Source organism: Pocillopora damicornis, chromosome 12 (genome assembly GCF_964200805.1).
Source record: "Pocillopora damicornis chromosome 12, jaPocDami1.2, whole genome shotgun sequence".
NCBI lineage: Eukaryota > Metazoa > Cnidaria > Anthozoa > Scleractinia > Pocilloporidae > Pocillopora > Pocillopora damicornis.
The window spans coordinates 8900791-8926631 of NC_142681.1; the positions used below are offsets into that span (position 1 = coordinate 8900791).

Sequence of the window (25841 nt, forward strand, 5' to 3'; positions counted from 1 at the left end):
TTACCGCAATTCCTATAGTTTAATAATTCATTGTAACTTTATATGTGTAACCTGGTAAAAAATGCTGTCATTAAAACTATACAATCATTTTCAAAAAATTGTTAACAAAGCTGGTCAAAATGCATTAGGATTTAGGTAACTGCATGTCTTACGAGTCCATCGTATTTTTTCTTTTAAATAACAAAACCTTAACAATCGTCATCAGACCCGCATAGAACGAGGAATACATTGTAATCAAACTACAAAAAGATAAAAATGCGTGAGCTTGTTAGTTTCATTTCAATATTTTCCAGTGATCACGAACTAAAAGGAGTTAGAACGTTCGTTAAATGTGTCGAACACCTATCCCTCTCTGATGGCTCCACTACTATGAAGCTGTTGTTGGACGAAGAACTTATTGTGCAAGCTAACATGGCAGTGGAGGAGAGAAAACTCTAAGAATAGGCACCTAGGAAAACAAAGCTAAAAAGATGAATGCAGTTGTCTGGTGTTCATTTGCTATTTCTCAATATGTCCCACTTTTGAAGCAGTTGTCTCAAACAATTTCAAAGAAGATCCAATTAATGCTGATCATCTCTGAACTATTGCTCTCTTAGTTTTGATGTTTGACGTTTGTTTCTGCTGGATATAAAAAAAGCGACAAAGAGTATGGTTCAATCTCAAACAGTATTAGTTTACCTAACTATTGTCAACTATCCGAAACTGTCTTTTTTCTACTGAAAAGGCTCAAAATACAGCCAACCACCTTCTTTTAAGTTCAAGGGGTAACAATTCGATATTTTATAAACCACTAAAAGTTGTGCGAGTTTCATGAAAAAGCAAAACAAAAAAACAAACAAAATTAAAAGAAATAAGCAAAATTACATGACTGAGCCTAAACATTTGCGATGATGAAAAAGCTCCCAGGCACAAAAACATTCTTTGTAATTCTCCTTAACTTATAAGCGTGTGGCAAACTTTCGGTAGGAGTAAGAGTTGAATATTGAGGTGGACGTTTTTCTCGACGAAAGATAGCCTGTGTTTACATGAGTCCGGCATTGTGAAAATAAAATGGACGCATAACGACAGGCTGGTACACAAGCTACAGTACAAGGAAAATAAAATGCTTTGAGAGGAAAAATTCGGAGTAAAATAATTAGGTTGAACAAATTGTTGTGCTAACGAATAAAACAAAACAAAACAGAAAAAAATTCGCCAAGATCGTTGTACCCTCGGTCAACCCCTCCGTCTTCATCTTACAGTAATATAACCCCTCCTACGTCGAACTGAACTTAATGAGTGAAAATGTCAGTGATACTAAAAACACACAACCAACAAAGAAAACGTAGGAATGAATGCTTAGGAACGATACGAATGGGCGTGCGAAGGTTGGTGTATCTGAAGATAACGTTCTTGGGTTTTGAGTTAGACCAAGCAGAGGTTAGGCCAATGCAGGGCATAACAGCCAGTCGTATTTATATATTTACAATGAGTTTTCCTTCCAGAATTTTCAGCAAATCCTTGCGAGTTTTTACAAACTCTTGAACGGCATCGGAAGTGACCCCATTACAAGAGCGCAAGTCAAGACGGATAAGCGACGGAAAGAGCCTCAAAAAGGACAAGCACTTATCAGACAGCTTAGCGCAGCCACTCAGAAGAAATTCATTTATCGATGCCTGTCCACAGACACTTTCAATATCTTGATCAGTTATTCCGGGACAGAAACTCAGGTCCAGCTTCTTCAAGTCAAGGCAATGTTGCACCAGCAAACGAAGAGTCGAACCAGTGATGTCACTACCGGAAAGAAAGAGAGTGGATAATCTTAGAAGTGGGCTTTTGTTGTCCCCTGGAGCCGTAAGTGAGTCAGAAACAGGTAAAATAAGTTCTTTCATCAGTGAGTCAGTGATTCCTACGGACCAGCTCAGCCCTAGGACTTTCAAACGAGGGCAGATGACAGTGGAAAGCGCATACGCCGTCGCTTCCGTTGTGCCACTCAGATAAAGCTCTCTTATTCTCGGCAGACGGTTCAGGAGCCATTGCAGTTGCTTAAAAGTAACGTTTGTCCAGCTCAGGTTTAGAGTTGAAGGTTGGCGCCGTACAATCCCCCTCAGGGCCGAAGGGGTCACAACTTTCTTTTCTGATAAATCGATCACTGACCAGAGACGGCGATCCATACACCAGCGGTTCCAGGTGCGACATACGCGCATACACAGACAGAGCTCGGGTTGGGAGAGAAAGCTAAACACTGAAAGCCAGAGCTGACAGTCCATCACGTGACTTTGACCACTGTCCAGCGGGAAAGACTGAGGAGGAGGAGAGACGGGGCAAGGACGAACCACCAGTTTAGGATGTACTTCTGGCGGAGGGCCAGGTGGAGGTCTGGGTACTACAACAGGACGGCGGGGCCGTGAAGTCACTTCATCGGAAACATTCACAGAAAACTCGTCACTTTCTCCGTCTGAGGACTCGCTCTCCATTTTGCTCCTCTGAAAGAAAACAAAAGAAGTTTTAACGTGTGCACATGAGTACTTGGAAGGTTAATGCGAGCGATTTTCAAACTTCAAAAAGTTACATTCACGGCCCCTGAGAAGGGGTCATCAAACTTGGTGAAGGTTCGGCTTGATGGACATGTCTAATGGCCTGAGAGCCATCAATTAAAAAACGAATTCATGTCTCACTGATCAGACAAACACAAAAACGAAATGAAAATGATACACATACTTAAAGGCACCTTTCTGATTTTCTCTTTTGGAGCTCGGTCATCCTGTCGATTAGGAAACGAGTTTTACAGTGAGTTATTGGACGATTTTATAACCTTCATTTCAAATCCTAGCCGAACGTACTAGACCCCTTCTCGTGGAAGCCGACGGACCACAGAAAGAGACGCAGTGCAGCGACTCGGCGACCGATAATAATAGTCTAGTTCGGACGATGAGTAGACATCCCAAAATGACAACTGGCGCGTTTTACAATTTCAAGGTTTACTCCACAGGATGGATTAGATGACAAATGAGATGACGACAAAGCAAAAAATTACAACCGAAACATTACTCTACGACGATTACAAGGGTTTCCACGTAAAAGAGAGACAAGTACGGACGACTATATAGCCCTTGCGAGCTTCAATCAAATTTAAAGAACTTAATAAATTTTATATAGAGGAAGACTCTTAACGATTGCGACTCAACCGCATACTGGGCGTTAGTCCGTTACCTTCATATTCATGTGCATGTAATTCGGCGTAGAATGGAACTTTAGAGAGAGCCATAACGCCCTCTCTACTAAGTGTTGGAGCACACTACAGCGAAGAACCAAAAAGGGCCCTTGGGTCATGGAAACGATGTCAAAGCAGCAATTAGTTTGAACAGCGCTTTTCTGAATTTTTGTTTTGTTTTTGTTTTTTAAATGCATGCTACTTATCCTTAAATTATCAATCAAGAGAATACGAACGTGAGCTAATGTCTTCTTGCATTGATACATCTCGAGGTAGACAGATAGAGGGAATAGAAAACCAAATCAGTTCATATGTATTGTCAAGATTCGACACCAAATTACCATTAAAAAAGACCACCAGGAATGCTAATATGGCAGCAGGTAAGAAAAATCACTTATAAAATTTAGTGGAAGTAAAAGAGCCTATGCTCTCTTTCACAAGGTAACTTGTACAGTAAAAGTGGCTGTAAGTTTCATTGCTGCACTAGTTTCATTGATATTTGTCACACATGTAACAACATCTGATGAAGAGGGGTCTCGCCAAGGTTTAGTAACAGTTGGCGACGTACAATTGCGTAGAAGCAAGTCTTAGGAAATGGAAATCGTGCACAATTGTTTTGACATGTTACAGCCAACAGAAAAATAAAAAAGCTGAGCAAATTGCATCATGTGTAACAAGGCTTTAAGGGGGCGATCAGCCTTGTTTCCCATAAACAAAATGGTCTAGACAAGTTTAATTGAAGGGTGCACGGAAAAAAACATTCAGAAACTTCTGCTAGACAAATATTTTTCCTTCCAAGTTGTTCCCTACTTTCTAATGAAACAGAGAAGTATATGTCGCATCAAAATTTATCTAAGGACTCATTACGCGCATCCCTTCAATTAACTTCCGTTGAGAAGTTAGCCAAGCTCATAGAAACCCTGTGCATGTAGCGATTTGACTAGCGCCAAAGAAATATTTACTGTACCTTTTTAGCAGACTCTTTGATTGGACTTGCCTATAGACAAAAAAAGTAAATATATAGATATATTACAAGAATTCGAAAATAAAACTTCTGTTAGCTACAACCTTATTTTCATGTATGTTGACTTCTTTTGATTTGTGTTGTTTCTCTTAAGAACAGTTTCCGTGAATTATAACGAACAATCTCCTTAGTATCTCCTCGCAGTCGTGCTACCTTTTTCCTTTTAACCCTTTACACCACAACATCAGTATGCATATTCTCCATACTGATCTCTATACATTTCAAAAGGTGCCCACAAGGAGAATTTGTTAAACCCTTTAACCCCTTAGAGTGCTTAGCATCTAATTTCTCCTTACATTATCACCCCTGAATCATGCAGTAATGTCACTAGAATAAAGAAAACTATCAGCAGCTAAAGCAGCTTTTTACACAAATTTTCCTTGACAGCACCTTAGGGAATGTATGGAGAATAACTTTACTGATGTTAGGGTGGGAAGGGTTAATAGTTGTTGATCATTCGCAATATTCTCGTGAGCGTAATTGGCGTAAGGAGAAATTAGATGCTAATCACTGTTATGAGTCAAAGGGTTATTAAGCAGTACAAATTCACACTACCTTTCTCTTCTTTGCTGGAATACTTGGAAGATCATCGACAGACGTCGCCTATGAGAGATATAATATACTACTGAGAGGTCATACAATATATGACCAACTATTATCTGATTGTAAAGAACGGATGTTCCCAAACGAGCGAACACGTATCATCCGACAAACTGACCGACCGATCCATCAAATCAGACAAACTGGAAAAGAAGAGTCAACGTAAAAGAACAAAGAGACGGAGAGACAGAGAAGTGAAAGAAGAATCATTCACGGAATTTACAAGAATCTAGATGATTAATTAAAACGGGCGTCATCTAAACAACTCATTCCGCAAAGTAAAGAAAGAAAAAAAGCAGTCTCTACAATGTTCAAGTGACACTCAAAGAAAATCGCTCATCAAACTCTTAGTTTGCAGACTTTGAAATCAGTACTTACCGTTGCATCTTTGCAACACTTAGGACACTCCCAACAGTTATTGATCTCAGTAACAATCTTACAAAGCCCTTTGATGTCTTTCAGACAAGGCGGGTGAACGATCTCACCACAGAAACGACACTCCATGAGCGGATTATCCTCCGTGTTGACCTGATTGCACATTAAACACTTCACACAAGTGGGCAGGTTAGGCTGAAAAGAGAACAACTAGACAATAACTTTCCAATCCTCTACCACGAGCCTATTTCAATAGATGCAGGCGCGTGTCCCAGTTAAGGTGGCAAGAAGCGACTACGAGTTTTTGCATGTCCTCCCAGATGAGATGCGAGTCCATCACAAGGTAACCCTTGCATTTTACCAGGTTTCTCCTTCCTAGACACATTCATACAATGAAGTGGAAAGGGGTAATGTTAGAGTAAACTGTCTTTCTTGCCCACAGATACACCACAGTAAGCCTTCACAGAGCTCGAACTCAAACCTTCCAGTTCCTACCTTGAACTGCTAACCATAAGTTCACCGAGTCAAATTCGATGACCTGTTTGGTACAAAAGTGCTACCCGGGGTTTAAAGGTAGTAAACTTTAGTACGCTTAATCAAAAATAACTAAAACTTGACATACGTCAGTGCACGCTCTAAGAAGACACGATTGCTTCATCCTTCCTGCCCCTCCAAATTTCTTCATATCTTTACATGTACGGCACTCGCCACAGTCCTCTCGTTGACAATTTTCACACTGCCCGCAGCGAGTGCGCCGGCGTCTGATTCCTGGGCCGACTTTTGTACCTAGCATCGGTCCCCTAGGACCTTGCTTCCTTGCTACAGGTTTTTTCTAAAACAGAAACAAAACATATTTATGTCTCTACCAGTACAAACTGATGCACGTGATTGCACACCTACCCCTTCCCTAAGCCAACAACAGTCGAATGATGACAAGCTTGTTGAATGAGGGGAGGGGTAAGTGCGCAGTTGCCCAGATGCTAGCAATGATCCCTAAAGTGCTAAGCAAGGCAAAACCTATACGGTGCTGGATCACATACGACACAATTCCTACTTACCACTACTGGTTTGTCAATCTGCAACAGATGTTGCAACCCTGAAGTTGCAAGCTCAGGGTCATCGTCCCTATGTAATTCAAGAAGGTCCTAAATGGAGAAATGGTATTACTCTGTAAAAAACGCTCTACCCATACAAGCTAATATCAAGCTAAGAGAGAGAACTTAAGTGACATCTAATGTTTATTGTCATGGCTTAAAAATAGGCATTTCATTGAAAACAATATTTTTTAGATTGACGTTGCACAAACCTCTAATCTCTGCAACACTCCCTCGGGGTCCTCTAAAGTCTTAGGAACATTCTTTTGAGCTTGAGGCCAATCCCTCAGTCTTTCTATCAGCTTAGTCAGCCCATCAACTTCAAATCGTGTAAGATACACCCGACTCCAAGGAGTCTTGTTATCTTCTTCATTCTCTTCACCCTCAGTCTTCTCTTTGTCGTCTTCTTCATCGTGAGTTTCCCCATTCACTTCCACCTTCACCTCTTTGTCCTTAGCTTGTCGCTTAGGATTCCCCCTCTTTTTCTTCCCTTCCTCTGTATCAGGTTCCTCTTCTTTACCTTTCGTACTGGTCTTCTTCTCTGCGTTCTCCTGAGCTTGCTTGGCGATGGCCTCGTTTCGCGCGACCCGGCTTGATCTCCTACGCCCTGTAGTCTCTGTTGCGTCGTCCTCATCATTTTCTCCATGTGTGCCATTACTAGCTTTCTCGTCCACTTCTCGTGGATCCTTCTTGCTTGTTCGTTTACCAGAAGTTTTCCCTTTCAAGCCAGATGCGTCTTTTTTCTTTGAAGCGGAAGTAACTTCTTTGCTATCGGTTTTGATGGGCGATTTCAAACCTAGTTCTTTTTTATTTTGTTCCAACAATCGGACATACTTGTCAGCGGCGTACCACATGATTTGAGGTAGAAACGGGTACCGGAACTTCAGAGGGACCTGTAGAAAGAGTAACAAGTTGTACCAATTATGCAAGCCAGCTTTATCGATAACTTGAGTTTTTAATTTACAGTTGGCTGATGCCTTATCCTCATATCAAGGTGTTTTTTTTCCTTACACTGAAACACTTATCAGGGCGTTAATATCACTTTATGGCGGTCTTAAAAGCTTGCAAAACCGAAAAAGCGACACACACACAAAAAATAAATAACTATCAGTTATCGACGACTAGAACTGCTTTCCCTGCGTAAAAGAAGTCTGTTATCCTATAGCAGCTTTTCAAAGGTTCTTTGTTAAAAACTATTGAATCGAATTGATTCTAAAGTAACTACTGAAGACATCGGTACAGTAAAAATGCATTAAAAGGAAAATACATGACATATTTCGCTGATTGTCAAGGGCCACTCGACATTGATACAAACTACATAAATAAACTTCTTTTGACCCCTGTTACCTAAGCTCGGAGCTCCAAGTTGTAAGTAATCCAGATTACTCTTTCCAATTTATTTCTTTGCTTACTGATTTAATAGGAATCTTTCAGATTTGAGAGTTTTTCAATGTGGGGCTCCCACAATTGGGTAAATTTCAACATGGTCAGATTTCCTTCCATGTGAAGACGCTTTCTTCTCTCTAAGCCATATATAATGACCAGTATCCTGGACTTAGTTTTTACATCCTTAATTAAAAGGCTGGCGAATCTCTCATGTAATAAATATGAGGGAATGCCACTAAACAAGGAGTGGTTTAAAGTCTACTTAGAATTTTACAACAAGGAGCTTAGAAAAGGAAATTTGTTGTTTTTGAACATGGACACAAACCACCATGATGTATTGTTTTTGATAGCGGCACCACCCCAATGACGAAAGTTCTCATTCTATAATTCTCTCGCTCTGTTCCATCTCGATACCACCTGCCTCCAAGGCAGCAGAGCAGGACAAATGGACCCGGGAGGAGTGAGGAATATCATTTTAAGATAAACAACAGATTTACACTCACCTTGGTATTGTCTTCGATCTGACTGATTTTAATTTGTCCCGGGATGTTATAACTGTGCACAAAATTCCCGCCGAATACAAGCGAGTCCTCAGGGGTAAACACGGCATGAATCCACCCTAAACACATCACAAAGTGATCATAAGTCAAGCTTGGTGAGCAAGCTTTAAGTTTCATAAGTCAAGCTTGTATCATCTGAGAAGGAAACAACATAAAACGCGATTCACTATCGCCTCAAGCGTTCCATTCCTTGAAGAGCTGCATCACGGTTTGTTCATAATGCAAGTTCACTGTTAGCTCCCTCTCTTGTTAAATCACTCGTAAGATTACAAACCGAATCAGAGTTTTCTCCTTCATATTACCATTAATTATCTTCAGGTGGATTCTACCACCTGGTTCTATCAAGTCCCTCTCCTTAATTCATCACCGACCGACTGACCGACCGACTGACCAACTAACACTCTGTAACCTTAATTCCGCATAGGGAAAGAAAAGTGAGCCTACTGGGAGTGGAAGGGGTAAGTTATTAAAGGAAGTGTTGTGCTGCATCAGTGAGGGGTATTACAAGGTAATTAAGTTTCATCAACTGAGTTGATAATGTAAATCGCCCACTGTATAAACTCTTTACGGTAGCCAATTTACATTATCAACTCGCTTGATAAAACCAAATTATCTTGGGGGGGGGGGGTAGGCCTCCTTTTGTATTTGAACAGCCTATAATCCATTCGTATGACAGGTAGAAATTGCAGTGTTATTGACCCCCATAACTGTAGACTTAAAAAGTTTCTTCCAATAAAAATCTTAGGCTAACCCTACACACCCTTGCATCAATATGCATATTCTCCATACTGTCCTCTAGACATTTCCTAAGAAGCTGACAAGGAGAATTTGTTCAACATTCAAGAGCTTCTTCAGTTGGTGGTTATTTGCTTTATTCTGGTGACCCTGAGGTGTGATTCAGGTGGGATTTTGTGAGGACATGTTAGATGCGAGTCATTCTTGGGGATCAAAGGGTTTGTGTCACAAATAAAATAAAAGAGTAAAAGAGCTACTGAACAACAACAAAAAAGAAACACCCAAATCGAATTTTCGTATACCAAATTATGACTTGAGACTCATTTTCTCTTACCCCCTTGTGGTGTTTTCCTTCTCACCTGTGGGAATCAAGAACGTATCTCCTTTCTCCAAATAAGTGCGGCAACATTTCTCCACTTGATCACCAAAGAAAACATTTTGTTGTTTTCCAGATAGCACCCACTGTTCGTACAAATGGAGATTCTTCTCAGTGGGTGGAATTAGCCAGAAAACCTGCAACGTAAGAGTGTATTACTATTATTAACCCGTTCGAAGAAATACATACACATGGTTCAAAGGATGTTTCGGTTGGTATTGTTAATATCAAAGGCAAAAAAGTCTTGCACAAAGTGGGCATGTTTTCGTCTTGCTAGCATAACACGCAAGATACTCTACGGGTAACGCTCTATGAGATAAGCTTCCTTCCACGACACGAAGAGAAGTGTTAAGTGACAAGGCAGATCTGTCATGTAATTCTTTAAAACTACGTGACAAGTCTCACCAAAGATCCAGATGAGGACTCAACACTCATGAACACTGGCACATCACCATGATGTGCAAAGTCACGCTTTAAAGACATTTGGAGAAATGTTGAATGGATAGTACAAAGTACTCCCAGACTGAATTGGATTTGCTTGGCTACACCTCAAGATTGGTCTAAGAAAACCCTCGCCCCACTCCCAAGCAAGCAGATAAGGAACCAAAACCAAATTCATTCAATCAAATTAATTCATCTCATTTTCCTCTTCTGATTTCTCAAAGGCCCACTGAGATATTTTCCTTTGGTTTTAAGCAGAGCACATAGGTTTTAAGTGTAACAACCAAAATAGCTGACCTTCCTGCCTCTCATTATGTGGTACCACACTGAGGTGCCACCGAAGTCTATGTGAAAGTCGGTGTAGCAGCCACCAACACTCATCAACACGTACCTGATTAAGGGAAAAAAAAAGGGTCACTTTTAGACAAGAAAGTGAGCTAAACACCTTCAGTAATGTAAGAGAAAGGCCTTCCAAGTTAAACCCAAATAAAGCGTAACCTCTATTCCAAAGAAACTCTCACGAATAGGTGAAGCATCCTCTGAAGATACAATGCATTACTTTTATTGAAACGAAATTATCCTATGATTCATATGTAAAACTATCACAAAAAAGATGTAAACTGCCACAGAAAACTCTAAAATGGGTTAATTTCTACTGAAAATGAGTCAGAAACTAGGACGACATTCTAGCCAGTGATTCCTTCAGCTGCTATGTTTGAAAGACTCCGTTTTTGGGTAGTCAGCAGTTCCACACAAATGGCCCTCTATCAGAAACGATTTTTGCTCCATAGCTGTACGGCGCGTGGGGGGATTTCTGTTGTTGACAATTCTTGTTTCATAATTGAGGGTTTAATATCTCTTTTGAGACATATTAACAAGGTACTGATTGAAGAGAAGTGTCCGCGCATGTTTTTTTCGGCCGGGACTTAAGTTTGTGTCCTTTCAATGGACGTGTCACCTGAACACAAGAGCGCTGAAATACAGGTTTCACTGTGACTTTGCTTATTAAGATTCTTGCAGGATTCCTCGAGAAGCTTCGATTCTCAACAATGCCAGACAAAGGTTTCGAGGATTGCGCAACACGTGAAAGTGAATACTTGCGGCATGGCTAAATTTACGTCTGCTGAAATGAAAATAAAATCTGAATCGGTCAAAGAAAAGGGCACGCAAAGCGCCATTTAATTAATTCTGCAAGGGAAGTTAACGGTTTGCTTTTTGAAAGTGTTCAAACATCTTTTGTTCTTTCTATGCAGAACCCTGAGAATAATTATTCATGGTTATCCTAGAGACAAATAATTACGCCATCTCAGTCGATTCACAGACATCAAAAATTTTCTGTGATTTGCTAAATGAAGGTATTGTGAACATTTATAATAATTGCGCTGAGGCATTTTTCAATTGATTTCTAATGTTGACGTAAAAAAAGGCAGTCTGATCTGAAATATCAACTCTACATGATAACTTATGGCGGGGTAAACAAGTTTTTATAAAGCACCAGTTAGTGAATTGCTTCTTTGATGGGGGCATTAACAGAGGTAGGATGGTTTGTTGGCTATTTTAAGACTTGGATATTAGCGTGGGCTTTAAGAGAGAGCTATTCTCAAAGAAACAAACAACAATTAACTGTTTGAACATCAGCTGTGACATGCTTTTGTTGCAACTTCTCACCAAACCAACCAAAATCAAAGATTACCAGAAGGTAGTTGCCACCTTCGTGCACAAAATGGTTCATTTGGTAAAACAGACACCCAAACGTGTCGGGATAATTTTGCAATCTGGTTCGCCATTGAGAAAAGACAACATTCTAGAAAGTCTAGATAATGGGACTACATTTTTAACGCACGAAAATGACAACTACCTGTTTATTGTCGAATTACTTGTCATTCTGTGCTTTTTCTGGTCTCTTCCTTCACTACTCGTGTATCAAACTGTTCGCTTTGTAAAGCGGTTTTCACTTTTTAAAAGTAATATCATTGATAGGTTTTTTATCACAGCAATCACAGGAAGGAACAATAAGCCTAGTGAAATATTCTCTCGAATAATGAGAGGGCAGAACAAATGACCGTATTGCCGGACAAGAAAATGTTTCGTCGATCAGGAAGGAAGATTTTCAAAGTTATATTTATACACAACAAAATAAAGATTTCCCTTGCCTGCCTACAGGTTTACTTTGTTGGTTGGAAGAGGGACTTACCCTTCAAAAAGTCGAACCGAACTACAAATACACAAAACAACAAATACACCAAACAATTAACTGATAAAATCTGTTGTCTACATCAGATTCTTGTGAGATTTATTTTTTTCCATTTATCAAAATAATCACTGAGATCATAATATTTTCATAATATTTTCAGGAGGGACCGGTTTTTTTCAAATAATTTCCCAACCTTCTCCTGACACATAAGCATGATTAAACTGTCGAAGAATACATGAACAAATTTTAAGACACAAGTTCACCAAGTGGAGTTCTGAAAAGGTTGTGCTAATTGTGTTTACAGCTGAACAAAAGCACACTGTATTGATTCGGAACAGTGAGTGTTCTTACCACAAAGCTGCACATTTTATTCCTCTTAGGCGCTGTTAAAATTTATATCTTCGCTTAAAGAAATTGTACTTTTTGAAGAATATTGGAGTTATCTCCTCTAAAAAAGCAATTGACTATAGTGGAATTTTTTTTAACATTTGAACCCTTCGTTTCTCTCAAAGTTCAAACTACTTGAGTCTGTTGTTATGGTGAAATCGTTTTAAAAGACTGACAAAACACAGAACCAGAATGCAAAGAGTTGAAATTCATGCTTTTAAATAATACTTCCGTGAAGTGTTTTTTGCCGTTCTTGATTCGTAAAAATGAAATTTTGCATCCAGTTTCCAGTGATCTTTCCTAAGCATACAGCGGAGTGAATTAGCAATTAGAGTTGAGGTAAAGAAACTACTTGTCTATCTTCGCCTTTTGGAGTAGACAGTCCATCCTTTTCGGCTTAAAAATCGCTTCCCTACCGACGTAATCGCTCAAACAGCCAATCTACAACGCGCTTGAACCGAAGGAAAGTCTCACCTTGTCGAACTAAAGCAAAACGAAGACGACACGAAAACGCAGTAAAGGTTTGCTCAGTCGACCATAACCACATAAGCAGAGAAAACATGAACAAGCCTAACCACAAAAAAGTTATTCACGACGAACAAGCCCAACTGTCAAAAACGCATTCCCCAGCAGTTTGACAGTAACATCTGAAAGGGATTTAAGCGACTGAAACGTGTTACAAAATAACTTGCTGTTCACTGTTGATGAAACAGAAGTTTGTTTATCGTTCCCTGAGAGTCACGCAATAAAGCAATCTTGCAACATGGGATTTCTACCCGAAATTGAAGAGCAAAATTAAGCGAAGAGTCTCGAAAGAGATTTTCTCAATGCTATTCATAACTAAGAACGCTATATGAAGATTTTTCCTCTCTTTTTTAGCATTTGAAAGGGGAAAGAAATGCAAAAATTTCACCAGGGAATGCAGATTGAATTCAAAATGAATTTCGTTCTTTGTTTTCCGCCGTTTCGTAGCGATTTCAACGGAAAACGCTCGTCCTTCAATACCTGCTTCGACGGCAAGGTGTTATTCCTTGAACAATATTTTAAATACCATACAATGAACAACACTAAAGAGTCCAACGGTTACCCTATGAGTTACACAAAATCACATTTCGAAAGTAAACATGGAGCGCACAAATTCAATACATGTTGATCGCAGATATTTGAATATATTCATCTTGTTCAGTTGCAAGAGCGCTTGAGTTTTGTCTCTAACTTGACTGATTTGGAGAATTGTTTTTACTACACTTTAAAATAACTGCGATTAAGCAGTGTTTCGTGTTTAAAGAAAATCTCAAACGACTGTGTACTTTAATCTGTTCAGCGCGTGGTGACCACACTCGAACCCAGCTGAGAGTAGTTAGGCAGCCTGGACTCAATACTGATTTTGTCCAAAAGCTTCAGCTTCCAAAAGAAAACTCTAAGTTTAATTAAATAGTTCACATTATTAAGATTTAAAAAGTTCGAAAGCCATCTTCAAACGTCGCCTGAGACGAACAAGAATCAAAGAAATCAAATCGTTATTTCATTGATGTGAATAATTTTCACGTTCAGTATATTTATGTTAGAAATGATCATGCAATTGAGCACGTGCTATATTTTCATCACGAATGATAGTCACTTGCGTATGGACAACAGACAATTTCAGTGAAAAAATTGGTCTGATTCAGATCGATCTAATCCGCCAAATCAAATTTATAAGCGCCGGTGTGCATGCACATAACTCGTCTGCAGACCACATATCAAGGAGTTATTAATAGTCCTTAATTTAAAAACTTACTTTCTAACTTTAGGATACTTCATATCTGCTAAAGAATTTGTTGAATCTCTCTGTTGCTCAATGAGATGTTGGGGCCACACGACATTCACCCAGTCCATTTCACGAACCTGAAAGAAATCGTATATCTTTTTATAAAAGAGACTACGAACTTTTCAGATTAAGTATAAAATAAACTAAGCATGCTGTGCTAAAATTAAAAGACGGATACCAATACATGTTTTAAAGCACATTTGTGTGAACTTCAACCTCCATTCACAGAGAAAAAGCTACAATTCCTATGACCGTTCAACGCCAATGGTTGGTTTCGCGGTGGGAAACTAAAACGAAAAAAAACAAAAAACAAAAAAAAAATTTACAGGGAGAGATAGAAATGGAGGAAATATAAGAATTCCATAATCTGAAATTGAATCATTTAGAATCCCCACCAGAATTTCAAAAATCCACAGTCATATCTGGGAGCAGGATAACCTTACTTTTGCGTTTTCATAGGAAAAGACGCAAAGAAAACTAAGTACAAAATTATAATTCTAAAATAACCAGCTAGGTGCATGGGCAAAACTACATATTACCACTGCTTGGTTGAGTTACAAGGTCTTGACGAGCGAAAACGTTTCCTATCTCTCACCAAACCCAGAATAGGTAGGCCAGTAAATGCAAAATGAAAGACGTGAAATATCTTCTGCTTACATTAATTATTCACCATCGTGTCGTATTTCAGCTTGAAGTAGTGAATATTATGTTGATTTTATCAATTCATTATGTGGAATTGACCGAAGAGTACACAAAAATTCTTCAATCTTGGCGAACGGCAAAGAAATTCAAACTACTCCCAATTATTTTCAGCTTGTTTCTGGTGCTTGTCATTACTTTTTTTAATTGATTACGATTTCCCCTTATCCTATCTAACAAAATGAGCTGAACAAAACGTTTCATTTCTTGTGGGACGAATATTTTCTGCAAGGAACCGACTCTCAGCTTTCGTTTCTAACAACTTTGATCAACTTGAAGATGCTGGTTGGTGAAATAGTTAAAGGAAGAAAAGATGAGCCATTAAAGAATTATTTGAACCGATTTCACTGAAAAAAGAGACTATTTCAATTCATATTATGTAATAAAATATTATAAGCTGCTCCATTACAAAAGAGAGTAAATTCTGTCAATATGATAAATATTTAGCGACGCGTATCACAACTCGGCATCGAAACGAACCCTCTAAAGGTCAGTGAGGAATGCAAGTACCTGAGACGGTTACACCCAAACTACAGAACACAGCACGGTCATTCGATAAGTTTTAAGTCAAATAACTCTCGCACCAATGTACTTTTTTTAATTGTGCCTTCGCAATGGCCCATTCCCTAGCCAAATTATATTTCCCACGTCAAGCAACTCGATGACAAAATCTTCATCATATCCTTGATCATGACAATTCTGTGTCCACTAAAAATACTTTTTATGAAACCTGCAGGAGCAGTGTTGAACCAGTTCTTATTGAAGAGCAACCGTGCTCAAAATCGCACGCAGATTATTTCCAGTCTAAAACTTGTGGTGAAAATCAAGATAAACATCAGAAATGCAGTACAAAGGATGACATTTAAAAATCGGCGCACTTTCTAGGGCTAAAATTTCACTTTCGTTTGATCTCGTGCGGTGTTAGAGAAGAGCTAACTCGGAGCCTGCCGCCATATTTACATAACTAAAGCAACACAAGCCACGCTGCATTTTTTGCCGATATTTAAAACTTATTTGATCTTCTATGTAAAAAAACGTACTAAAAAGCTGAACCAGGCTTTATTCTCCAATAATATGTGGATAAATATGTGTAACGGTCTCGTGAAAGGGACTATTAAACGTAAACACACACGGTCATTTTAAAACTTGTAGAGTGATTGCTAGGGGGTGACGCATTTGCGGTTGCAAGCAAAGGAACGTACCCAAAAGTCAAGAGAAGCTTCGCACAATTGCTTCTGGACCGAAACTAGTAACAATTAGTAATTAGTAAGAAGTAATCTCTTTGAAAGGGCGGCTATAATTCACTCGCCAGTTTGCTTTACCGAGACCGAAAAGGTTTCTTGAATTTGTGGTGGCAGTGTTTCATGGACTACAGCCAGTCAAAAACCTTACGATTTCAGGCTTAGTTACAAGATCCTCGCCACCAATTAAAATACTTCAATAAAATGATCTCACAATCGCTCCAGTAGAAAAACAACATACATAATGGAGTCAAATTTACCAAGTACAAATCAGACTTGGATTTTCATCACCGTTTTAGATTTTGTTTTCGGAGGGCGTGTGGTTAGTACTGAAAGTTGGGGCATAGTCGTGTTATCAGGGGGGCTTCCACAAGGCTCAGTTCTTGGACATCTTAAAAAAATAACCTCTTTAGTTCTTTTTCATCAAGCTTAGATCGATTTCTGAGGGTAAAATAGTATTCTGGGCGAAGTGACGAATGAAATCTGCGTTTATATCGCTTTCGCTAGTTCCAAACCAACTAGTTACCACGAGAAGGTCGTGCCAAAGACACTGTACACTCCATTCAGCGAAACTCGACCACGAGATGCAACTTTTTCAAAAGAAAGAAGCTCTACAGAACACGTTCAAATTAAAAAACAACAATTACTTAACTTTAGTGACATTTAAGAACTAACAAGCAACCAATAATGTAAATTATATCACTTCAGCGAAACACAAACTCAAACCACGATAAGAACTGAAAGTAATGACAAAATGGCCTTAATTTAAGAGGTGCATCAATTGAATAAAAAATCAATTCTCTTTGGCTCATAAATGAAAAGGAAAAATTTCAATGCTTACCATTTTAGGAGGCTCGACCAAATCTTCTAATTTCGTGTGGCTAAACTCCAAGCTGATAACATTATAGATATCCTCACGCTCTGGACTCGTAAAATATTTCACCCACTGTTGTAAAGTCATTTCTAACGCTTGCTGAGTGTTGACATCGATCACATCCACCATTCTTCGAGCTCCTAGCCATCATAAACATAAGGATCGGTCTGAGATCACGATGTGTCGATTCTGATAATCTGCAGTTTCAAACTACACACATCTAATTGGTAAACATTCTGAAATAATTTCAAAAGCTCACCGACAAAATTCTTGACATCTTCTACTGAAAAGTCTTCCCGTGGAACCCTACAATGGTTGTAAAATTCAGAGAAGTCTGAGCTTTAATAAGCTTACTCTTAGAAATTTGAAAAATGACTGAGAAAATTTGCAGAAACCCGTGAAGGCTGAACAAAATACGTACCGCATATCTAACCCGTCTGGGTGTTTGATTACCATGGGAAAGGAAAAGCCGTTTTCTTGTATAAACTTTAGGTTTAATTCTACAATAGTAAGACAAACAGTAAGCAAAGAAGTTTTCTATAAAATGACTTTATTCAACAAGGCAATTCTTTTCACCCACCATCTCCTGTGAGTTTCTGCACGAAATCTCCCTCCGTGAATTTAGGACTGTTTAGCTTTTCCTCGACGCTAAATGTTCGTTTCCCTTCGATAATATCATCTGTGTCGTAGTTGTAATTCCTTCGACTCTGCTTTCTCTGCGATGAATTGGGAAAATTTTATCGAGAGATGTTAAAAGAGCCGAAAATTATCTCCAGCGAAACACAAAGTAACGCACGGCGCTCTTCAACTAAATAAAAACGCGTTCTGACGAGTAAATTATGATATTTACTGTTCTCAAATAATACCACCAAAACTAAAGCTACAGCATGTCTGTGAAATAAATCTACACACCAATTTGCGCTCTCCTTCGAATTCCCAATCCATTCTGCTCTATAGTTTAGCCGTCACACATACAGAGGAAGCGAAATTCTTGTAGCGACTGATGCACTGCACTGCTCAGTTCACCCAAGGGAACCGGTGCATTGTTGTTTGAACGGGTCTGCAAGACCATAATAAGGCGATTTTATGCGCATTGACAAAGTATCGATGACATTGCCATGGAAACTGACACGTTTTTGAAGTTAACAGTTTTCTGTTTGTAAAATATTCGTTCCCTTGATGATCGTTTTTCCCTCAGGATTTGAAATAGGCGACTAAAATTCAGGCATAGAGAGGAATCTGTTTACTAAAAAACCTCTTTCAACTTCGAAAACAACGCGTTTTCCTGAGCCAAATTGTTATGCTGTCATGACACATTTCCATCATCAACCCGTCTTCTGACCACTTGCAACAAGAGGCACCCAGCCGTGAAACGCTCATTCCACGCAGGCTCGCGCTCCAGGCTCGAGTGATTTTTCGAGCGCGAGGAAGTCATTCGACGACGCTATGAAATTGCGTGACAGACTCAAAATCTAGGTCTGCTAAGCGTGCTAGCGAGAGCCAAACACAGCGAGAAACACAGAGACAAAGGGAAAGTAACGTAATCTTTAAGACTTAATAGATCTATTACCCTTCCGTTAGAAGACTTATCATTGTAAAAATAAATTGACCTGTAATATTGACGGATCAAAAATAGCCAAACTCATGAGTCACAAATTACTCCTTGATATTGGCGCAAAATTTTAGCATCAATATCATATTAACCTTTGAAAAATTAAGCAGTGATGGTAACGTTCAATAAAATGCCAAGATAGTGGTCGAGTTTCAGAGCGTTTCAGAAGACGGTGCTGGAGCATCAAAGACACCACAGAAAATCAAAGTTTGCTTTACACAATTCAAAATTTTGTTCTCAAACCGTTAATGCGAAATCTTGACTCAAATTCAGAAAAAGAGTAATGATGTAGTCACTGGTAAAAATTTAAGAGAAAAATTTAGGTCCAATTCTCAATAATGCACAAACACACCAGATAGGTCTGAAAACGAGTACGAAATACCACTATTTTTTTCTGAAAAAATAAAAGAAAAAAAAAACACTAAGTAAAACTAAAAGCAAAACAAACTTATGAACAAACCCCAATTCACTTCAAAAGACAAGCATGTATTAACCCTTTGACTAAAACCAATGACTAGCATCTAATTTCTTCTTACAATATCATCACTGAATCATACATTATGGTCGAAAGAATAAAGGAAATGATTACCAACTTAAGAAACTCTTGATTTTTTAAACAAATTCTCATTCTCAGCACCTTAAGAAACATGTAAAGATCACTATGAAGATTAAACATACTGAGATCTTAGTGTAAAGGACTAATAATCAAGAAACAACAGAGCAATTGACAGTTAATCAGTTCAGTCTCGTTTCACACTCTGATGCTACAGATGAAGGACCACTCTAGACTCTAGCAATAGAACATCGGCTAATATTTTCTCACCTCTATGTATTGTAAATACTACAATTCCGATTCAGTATAACTCGTAATACCTAGTGTGTGACAAGAATGTGCTTGCTATGGGCAATGTTACTGAGAGGCTATATTTTCAAAGCACTCCTTTTTAGTTTTTGGCCCCTCACAAGGGGAACTAATGTCATTTAAAGCTTCGCTATATTCGGTAAATTTGCGTTTTAGAGAAACACACTCTTTGTTGGCCTTTTCACGCTCTGCTTTTAAACTTGCAACGACCTTAGCTTGTTCTTCGACCTTAGACTGAACTGTAAGCGACTGCTTTTCAAAATGGTTCACACTTTCCTCTATACTCTTAAGCTCTGCTAACAATTCTTCCCTTCTACGCTTCACATGTTCGTTTTGAGTTCTTAAATGTTCCATCTCTACTTTCAGTTGCTGAAGATTGTTGGTGGCCGCTATCTCTGTTGCCTGTTTATCTATCAGCGATCGCTGCGCTGCCCGCAAAGTCACACGGGTTTGTTCCTTTTTATCTTGAAGTCTCGCCGCCAACATACTCGCAACATCAGTCTCTTCGCGAATAACTTTTGCAAGAGCACTGGACACATTATTCTCACGAAATAATGGACGGTCACCAAGTGCATCACATGCACTCTCCTCTTGGGCGTTTCGCCCCGTCAAAGCTGGCACGTCCTTTCTTTCTTCCATTGCTAACCCAGGTTCAGGAAATAGAACACTTTCTGGGCATGAATTTGAACTAGAAGGAAAATCCACTACGACAACGTTTTCATCGCAATTAGCGACGGATGGAACTGTGCAATTGTTGAGTTCTTTAACAACGCATGTATCACCTTGGTCTTGTACGCTCATTCGTATAGGATCTTCGTCGACAACTACAATAACGCCGCTGTCATCTTCATTCCTGTTGCGTTGAGATCCACCCTCCGAATCAGAGTCGACAGTCGACTGGCTGTCATACGCAGCACTGTTTTCAGTACTCGTTGCAAGACTCTGTGACAAAGGAACTGAAAGACTGTCAAGAACTGACGGAGACTGAGCTCCCTCGTCCTGTGAACTATCCTCCGAAGTAGATCTCTGCGGAGAGGACGAACAATAAAACCCTTCTCTTTGAACCAAGCTACTTAAACGCAAAGGATACGCCCTTGAAGAATCTTGGGCCGTGGTTACAGAATTATCAGTGCTAAGAGTGACTTGACCATTATGCGAAAACTGGTCTTCGCAAAGGTAAGCATCGTTAGTATCTTGAGTATAAAGCTGATATAAATCCGGATGATTCCGCGCAAGGTGATCTATTCCAACTCCTTCAGAATCAAGTTCTTTTTCTACGAGGTTTGCCTGTCGATCGCGAGCAATGTCAAGCGGGGTCATGTGTTCATGGTTCTTTCTAACCCTGTCCACAATCTCTTTATGATCGGACAGGATATACTTGACCGTTAGGAGGGAGTAATTGTTCCGTGCAAGTATGTGAAGAATCGTTTCGCCTCTGTCATTTTGGGAATTGATGGCTCTGTGCAGCGCATCTGTGGGCAGTTTCTCTGTATTCTTTAGCTCATCGACGCATTGGAGCAAGATTTTCATGCAATTGTCGTAGTAATCTAATTCACTACTAACAGATTCCTGTTCGCTTATACAGAGCGCACACATATGGAAAACCGTATTTCCTTGAACTTTGTCTTTCAAAAACAAGCCACTAGGGTCTTGCTCAGTTAGCTTGACAACAATCGAACGAAACTTGTTGCAAATGAATCTGACAGACCGTGGCTTGGCATCGCGACTTTCCACTTGATGAAGTAGCCTCAGAGCTCGATGCAAACCCGTTTCGCCGGTTCGTTCGACTGTCACAAATGCCTTGAATTTCAGCTTTGTAAGAAGCCAGTTCAAAGCTTGAGTTCTACCCAACACGCATGCCCAGTGAACCAGCGGGAAGCGGAACTCTGGAAGAGCATCCGGAACATTACAATGGGCATTCCATCCATTCTGAAGATGAGAGTAGAGGGCAACTTTTAAAGATGACAAATCCGATGGTTTTTTGTGATCTTCATTGCCACATAATGCAAGAATCATCTCGTTGTGACGTAATGAACATTTTTCGGGACAGAAGACAGTGTGTTCCAATTTTCCATCGTTCCCAGTCATTTTCAAGTGTCTTAAAATGGAAAAAAAATTCACAACCTTTAGATTTAAACTTTACAGAAAGTTAAGAGAAATTAGCAGACAGACACCTACTGGGTCATGACTCAGAGGACAGTTTAAATTTGAATTTTTGATGGTGAAATGGGTGACTGTGGTATTCATCGTTAGCAAGGAAACTTCTCATTTCCTTTCCAATTAATCCAGGTTTTCCGTCTCCACTTTTCCTTCACCATCAGATTGTCACAACAATTAGAACAAAAGAAAACAAGTGTTTAATTCTTCAACTCTTTGACCCTACAAGTGACTAGCATCTAATTTCTAGTTACAATTAATATCACCCCTGAATTACACATAAACGTCATACAAATAAAGAAAATAATCACCAACTTAGGACACTCCTTTGAGTGTTTGTCAAATTCTCCTTAAGAGTAACTTAGAAAATGTATAAAGGACAAAATGGAGAATATGCATCTTGACATTAGGGTGTAGGAGGTTAATAGCTTTGAATAGGTTACAATTCACCCAGCCCTTCCCTGGTGATACCCCACTGTGAATACCTAAACAATCAAAATAAAAAGACACCATGTTGCTAAAAATTACAAACAGCAGATGGCTGAATAAGCTGGCCCATTAAACTGTGCAGGGATGGAGCAGAAGTTAAATTTGGGAATACTGCGGGAAAAATCTTGTAAAGAGGAATATCACAGGATTTGAGCAGGGGAACGTTTCACAAGCTAAGGCACATTTTACTCCAACCCATCCACACATACCTGGAAGAGAACATTGTCAAAGTAATTTGTGCCTTGCAACAAATTACTGGAATATCACCTACAACTTGATCCAAAGTCCTAGACAAAAGCTGTAGAACTCCCCTTTAGGTTTAAATACATTTTTCATAACTTAGGGCTTTATCAGACATCAAAACCGTCTTGATGAAAATCTACTCAATCTGAAAAATTGTTTTAAAATTTATAGTAAATCTTGCCAAGAAGTGGTAAAATAAGATCATGAAAAACAGAGAGATATTCAAAGTTTCCAAAAAATTTTTTTTAAATTTTTGTTCTACTTCCTTGTCCATAAATTAGCAAAAGTCAACACTTTGCAGCATAAACTCTTGGATTAATGATTACCTTCTTAAATTTACCATTTCTTACTTGTCAGAGACAAGGAAAGTCATCAAAGTTAATTTCATTTCAAAGTCAGTAACAAGAGTCTGCTTGTTTGTTAATCAATGGAGTTGATAACGTAATCTGGCCTCTGTAAATAGCTTCAAAGCTGACATTTGAACATTAGCCCTTTGTTAGAAATAAATTAGATAAGGATACTGGCAATTAAACCAGCAACATTAACAAAAGTAGTTGTGGAAAAAGACTCTGAAAAATTTCAAATTTGAACAGGATCCTAAACCACAAATTTAGGAGGGGATCATATTCACCTTCATTTGTACTGATGTCTCTGGCTTCAGATATACTTTTTAAGGCAGACAAATTTGATTTCCATTGACTAACTAAGACAAATGCTTGTAATAGAGCTGCAAACTTATCTTTGCATTGTACTTTGGAAAATTATTTTTCAAGTGGTGAAATGAATTTGGGTAAAAATAAGTTCTTTAAAACGAGTCTCATCTTAAGTTTTGTCTTAGAACTTTGGTATCTCTGACTAACTTTTTGTGAATATTTTAAAAATGATGCATGGTTTGCAAATGGCACATAAGCCCATTCCATGATACAACTATGAAAACAATTCATTCAAAAACCACTTCATCACAAGAAACAAGGCTACAAAAAAATTGTATGCCATTTTGGATGATTAAAAAGGTTAGTTCTAATCTGGAAAAACCTGGGCTAAACTTCAGAATAACCCTGGGAGGCTGTATGCTAAACTCAAAACCTCAAGCACAATTGTGGATCTCTTTTGGCAAGATTTGTTTAAAGCCCCTTCAAATTATGCATACAGTTTCTTGGATAAGGAAAACAATGGCAAGACAATGGAATGCCTTTGGGACTGCGGCTCTTCTTTTTATATTAGGGGAGCTCCGCTCAGTTATAAGTTACATGAATCAGTTTTCATTAGAGCTGATTTAACTTGCAAAAGATCTCAAACTTGCACCTGCTGTTCGTCAAATGAGTTTTAAAATTGTCTTAGATTTACGAATCCCAATAGCATTGACAAAATCATAAGATTATTACATTCCCACTAGTGGACACAAATCTGTGGTCTCGTATTAATAAAATCTCACATCCGGCAGTGAGCGATCGAAGCGAAGAATACGTAGTATCATTTTATCAGAAGGGTAAAAAATTGAATAAACAGTACAGACATCCTTCCTTTAACTTAATACTATAACCGAGTCTTAAAAATACAGTGAAACTGGTATAATTCAAAATCTTGAGGAAGCTTCTAGACAAAAAAAAAGTGGGAGTGTATTTATCGAGCCTATCTCGTAAAATGGAATCAAAATGGAAAAAAAAAATCTTATCTTTGTAATGCTCTGGTGTAATCTTGAGCTGCTGTGAAATTTTTCAAATAAAAGATAAATCATAGTTGAAATAATAAAACAGTGATACGCCGCGCTTACCTTCACATAAGATGTGGCTCGTTATTGATTCGTCTCAAATTAGACGCCATATTGACTTCCCAGTTCACTAGACCGCGAGAGGTCTGGGTTTTAATTTAAAAAGGACCACGTTCCTCGTGGTCAGCGTTAGAAAGAAGTTGAAAGGATGTGTCAAGTAAAAAAGACGTACTGTACCGTCATCGCCAGACGTGAAATGTTTACCCCTCCAGGCCGCTGAAAAACCTTTTCTTACTGAGTCACTTCCAACCGTTGGCTTCATGGGTAATTACATATAAAGCTCACAGTCGAGAATGATTCAGAAAAAAAAATTTCCTGATCGGAAAGTTAAAAAAAAAATCAGAAAAGACACTGCATCTCAGTGCAAAAGCATTTAATTTCACTGACATCTTATGATAGAGTTTCTTTGAATGTTCTATTATTCAGTGTTAAAATCTTAACCGATTCACATTTCTTCCTTTCTGTATAGTTTGGCTTACATCTCGTCTCGCCCTTAAAGTTAGTCTGCATGTGTCCCATCATGTGTGGTCTAGGGCAAGAGAGCCTGTTGCAATATGTACACTTTATTTTTGACCTTTTATTCTTCAACTACACCGTAACAGTACAAGTTCCACCACAGGCAGGAGAAATGTTTCTTTACCGCGAGGTCATTTTCCGGCCGCGTTTCTTTCTATCTCGATGTGCCAACGCAGAATATGTTGTAGTCCCACTTTCATGTGTAGCTATAGCCGAATTATAGTTCAGTTGTAAGCGCACTCAACACTCGCCCATCAAAAACCCTGCACTTGACTCTGAAGATGACTTCCGCTCAGGTTGTCAAAACGTCAGTCACCGCCACCAACAACGGTCCTTATCAGAACTACTCTCAACCAAACGATTAGACCCCACGATCAAATGTTATCACTGGTTTCAAACCATTAACTGTAAGGTAAAAAGATATAAAAAAGTGCAACTACGGTAGTATCACCATAAAACTGTTAACCTCCGTGAAGCCACATCGACTGTTTGTTCACTTCTGAGTAAGAGAAAATGTCAAGGATATTGTAAGGGAAAATAAATTGGCAAACCGCGTGACAGAATCGTGTGTTCATTTGCCTCCAAGCAATAAAGGCTGATAAATTCTCCAGAGTCTGATTGTGAATAATTGCAAACTTCATCACCGTTTTATTAACAAAGCCGTAAGTACAAATTGTTACAACTATTATATGCTTTAAATAATTACTGGGATACCTGTGGTAGCCCAGTCATAAAATGCCTTTGTTTTTTTGTCGTCTTTTTTTTTTTTTTTTTTTCCCTCCGCCACAAAATGGAAAAATTGCACAATAGTACCCAGTGGTCATTGGGCTCTCAACACCATGACAACTAACTGTGATCCAATGAAGTGTTCACATGCTGATCACGCGTGTTATCTTGATGATGATTGACGTTGTCATGCACAGACAGGGCCGGGTCACATGACGAGCCACGGGACGTATAAAACGTATACGTATTTGACGTATAAAACTCTTTTGTCGGTCGTTTTATATTTCAACGTATTTAGATCACGATCACCCAGAGTGTCACAGCGCAAACGCTCAAAATACTTGAATGCCTTGTATGCCAATGTCTTAGTTGAAAAACGTACACTTGTTGTAAAAAGCAAAATCTGAAACCAAACTGCATATACTCTATGCAATCTTTTGAACAACACTCTTACCGCATATACTCTATGCAATCTT

At 38.9% G+C, this 25841-nt stretch overlaps 2 protein-coding genes across 3 annotated transcripts; both read right to left on the reverse strand.

Moving 5' to 3' along the window:
* Positions 1 to 18056, reverse strand: LOC113676131 (lysine-specific demethylase 2B). Of its 2 annotated transcripts, XM_089189899.1 has the most exons (17): positions 17902 to 18056; positions 17570 to 17705; positions 17411 to 17489; positions 17249 to 17295; positions 16957 to 17129; positions 14146 to 14252; positions 10082 to 10175; positions 9327 to 9480; positions 8176 to 8291; positions 6499 to 7179; positions 6251 to 6337; positions 5815 to 6024; positions 5196 to 5387; positions 4773 to 4820; positions 4161 to 4190; positions 2711 to 2743; positions 1 to 2465 (listed from the first exon to the last, which is right to left on the reverse strand). In XM_089189899.1, exons 1-17 carry the CDS (start codon positions 17932 to 17934, stop codon positions 1455 to 1457), a joined length of 3231 nt encoding a protein of 1076 aa, XP_089046025.1. In that variant the 5' UTR covers positions 17935 to 18056; the 3' UTR covers positions 1 to 1454. The 2 variants fall into 2 exon arrangements, with proteins under 2 accessions (XP_089046025.1, XP_027048547.2); XM_027192746.2 differs by lacking the exon at positions 2711 to 2743.
* Positions 18057 to 19066: 1010 nt separating this feature from the next.
* LOC113676155 (uncharacterized) lies at positions 19067 to 24209 on the reverse strand. Its single transcript, XM_027192774.2, has 2 exons — positions 24127 to 24209; positions 19067 to 21561 (listed from the first exon to the last, which is right to left on the reverse strand). The coding sequence occupies exon 2, from the start codon at positions 21549 to 21551 to the stop codon at positions 19512 to 19514; it is 2040 nt and encodes a 679-aa protein (XP_027048575.2). The 5' UTR covers positions 21552 to 21561; positions 24127 to 24209; the 3' UTR covers positions 19067 to 19511.
* Positions 24210 to 25841: the final 1632 nt, after the last annotated feature.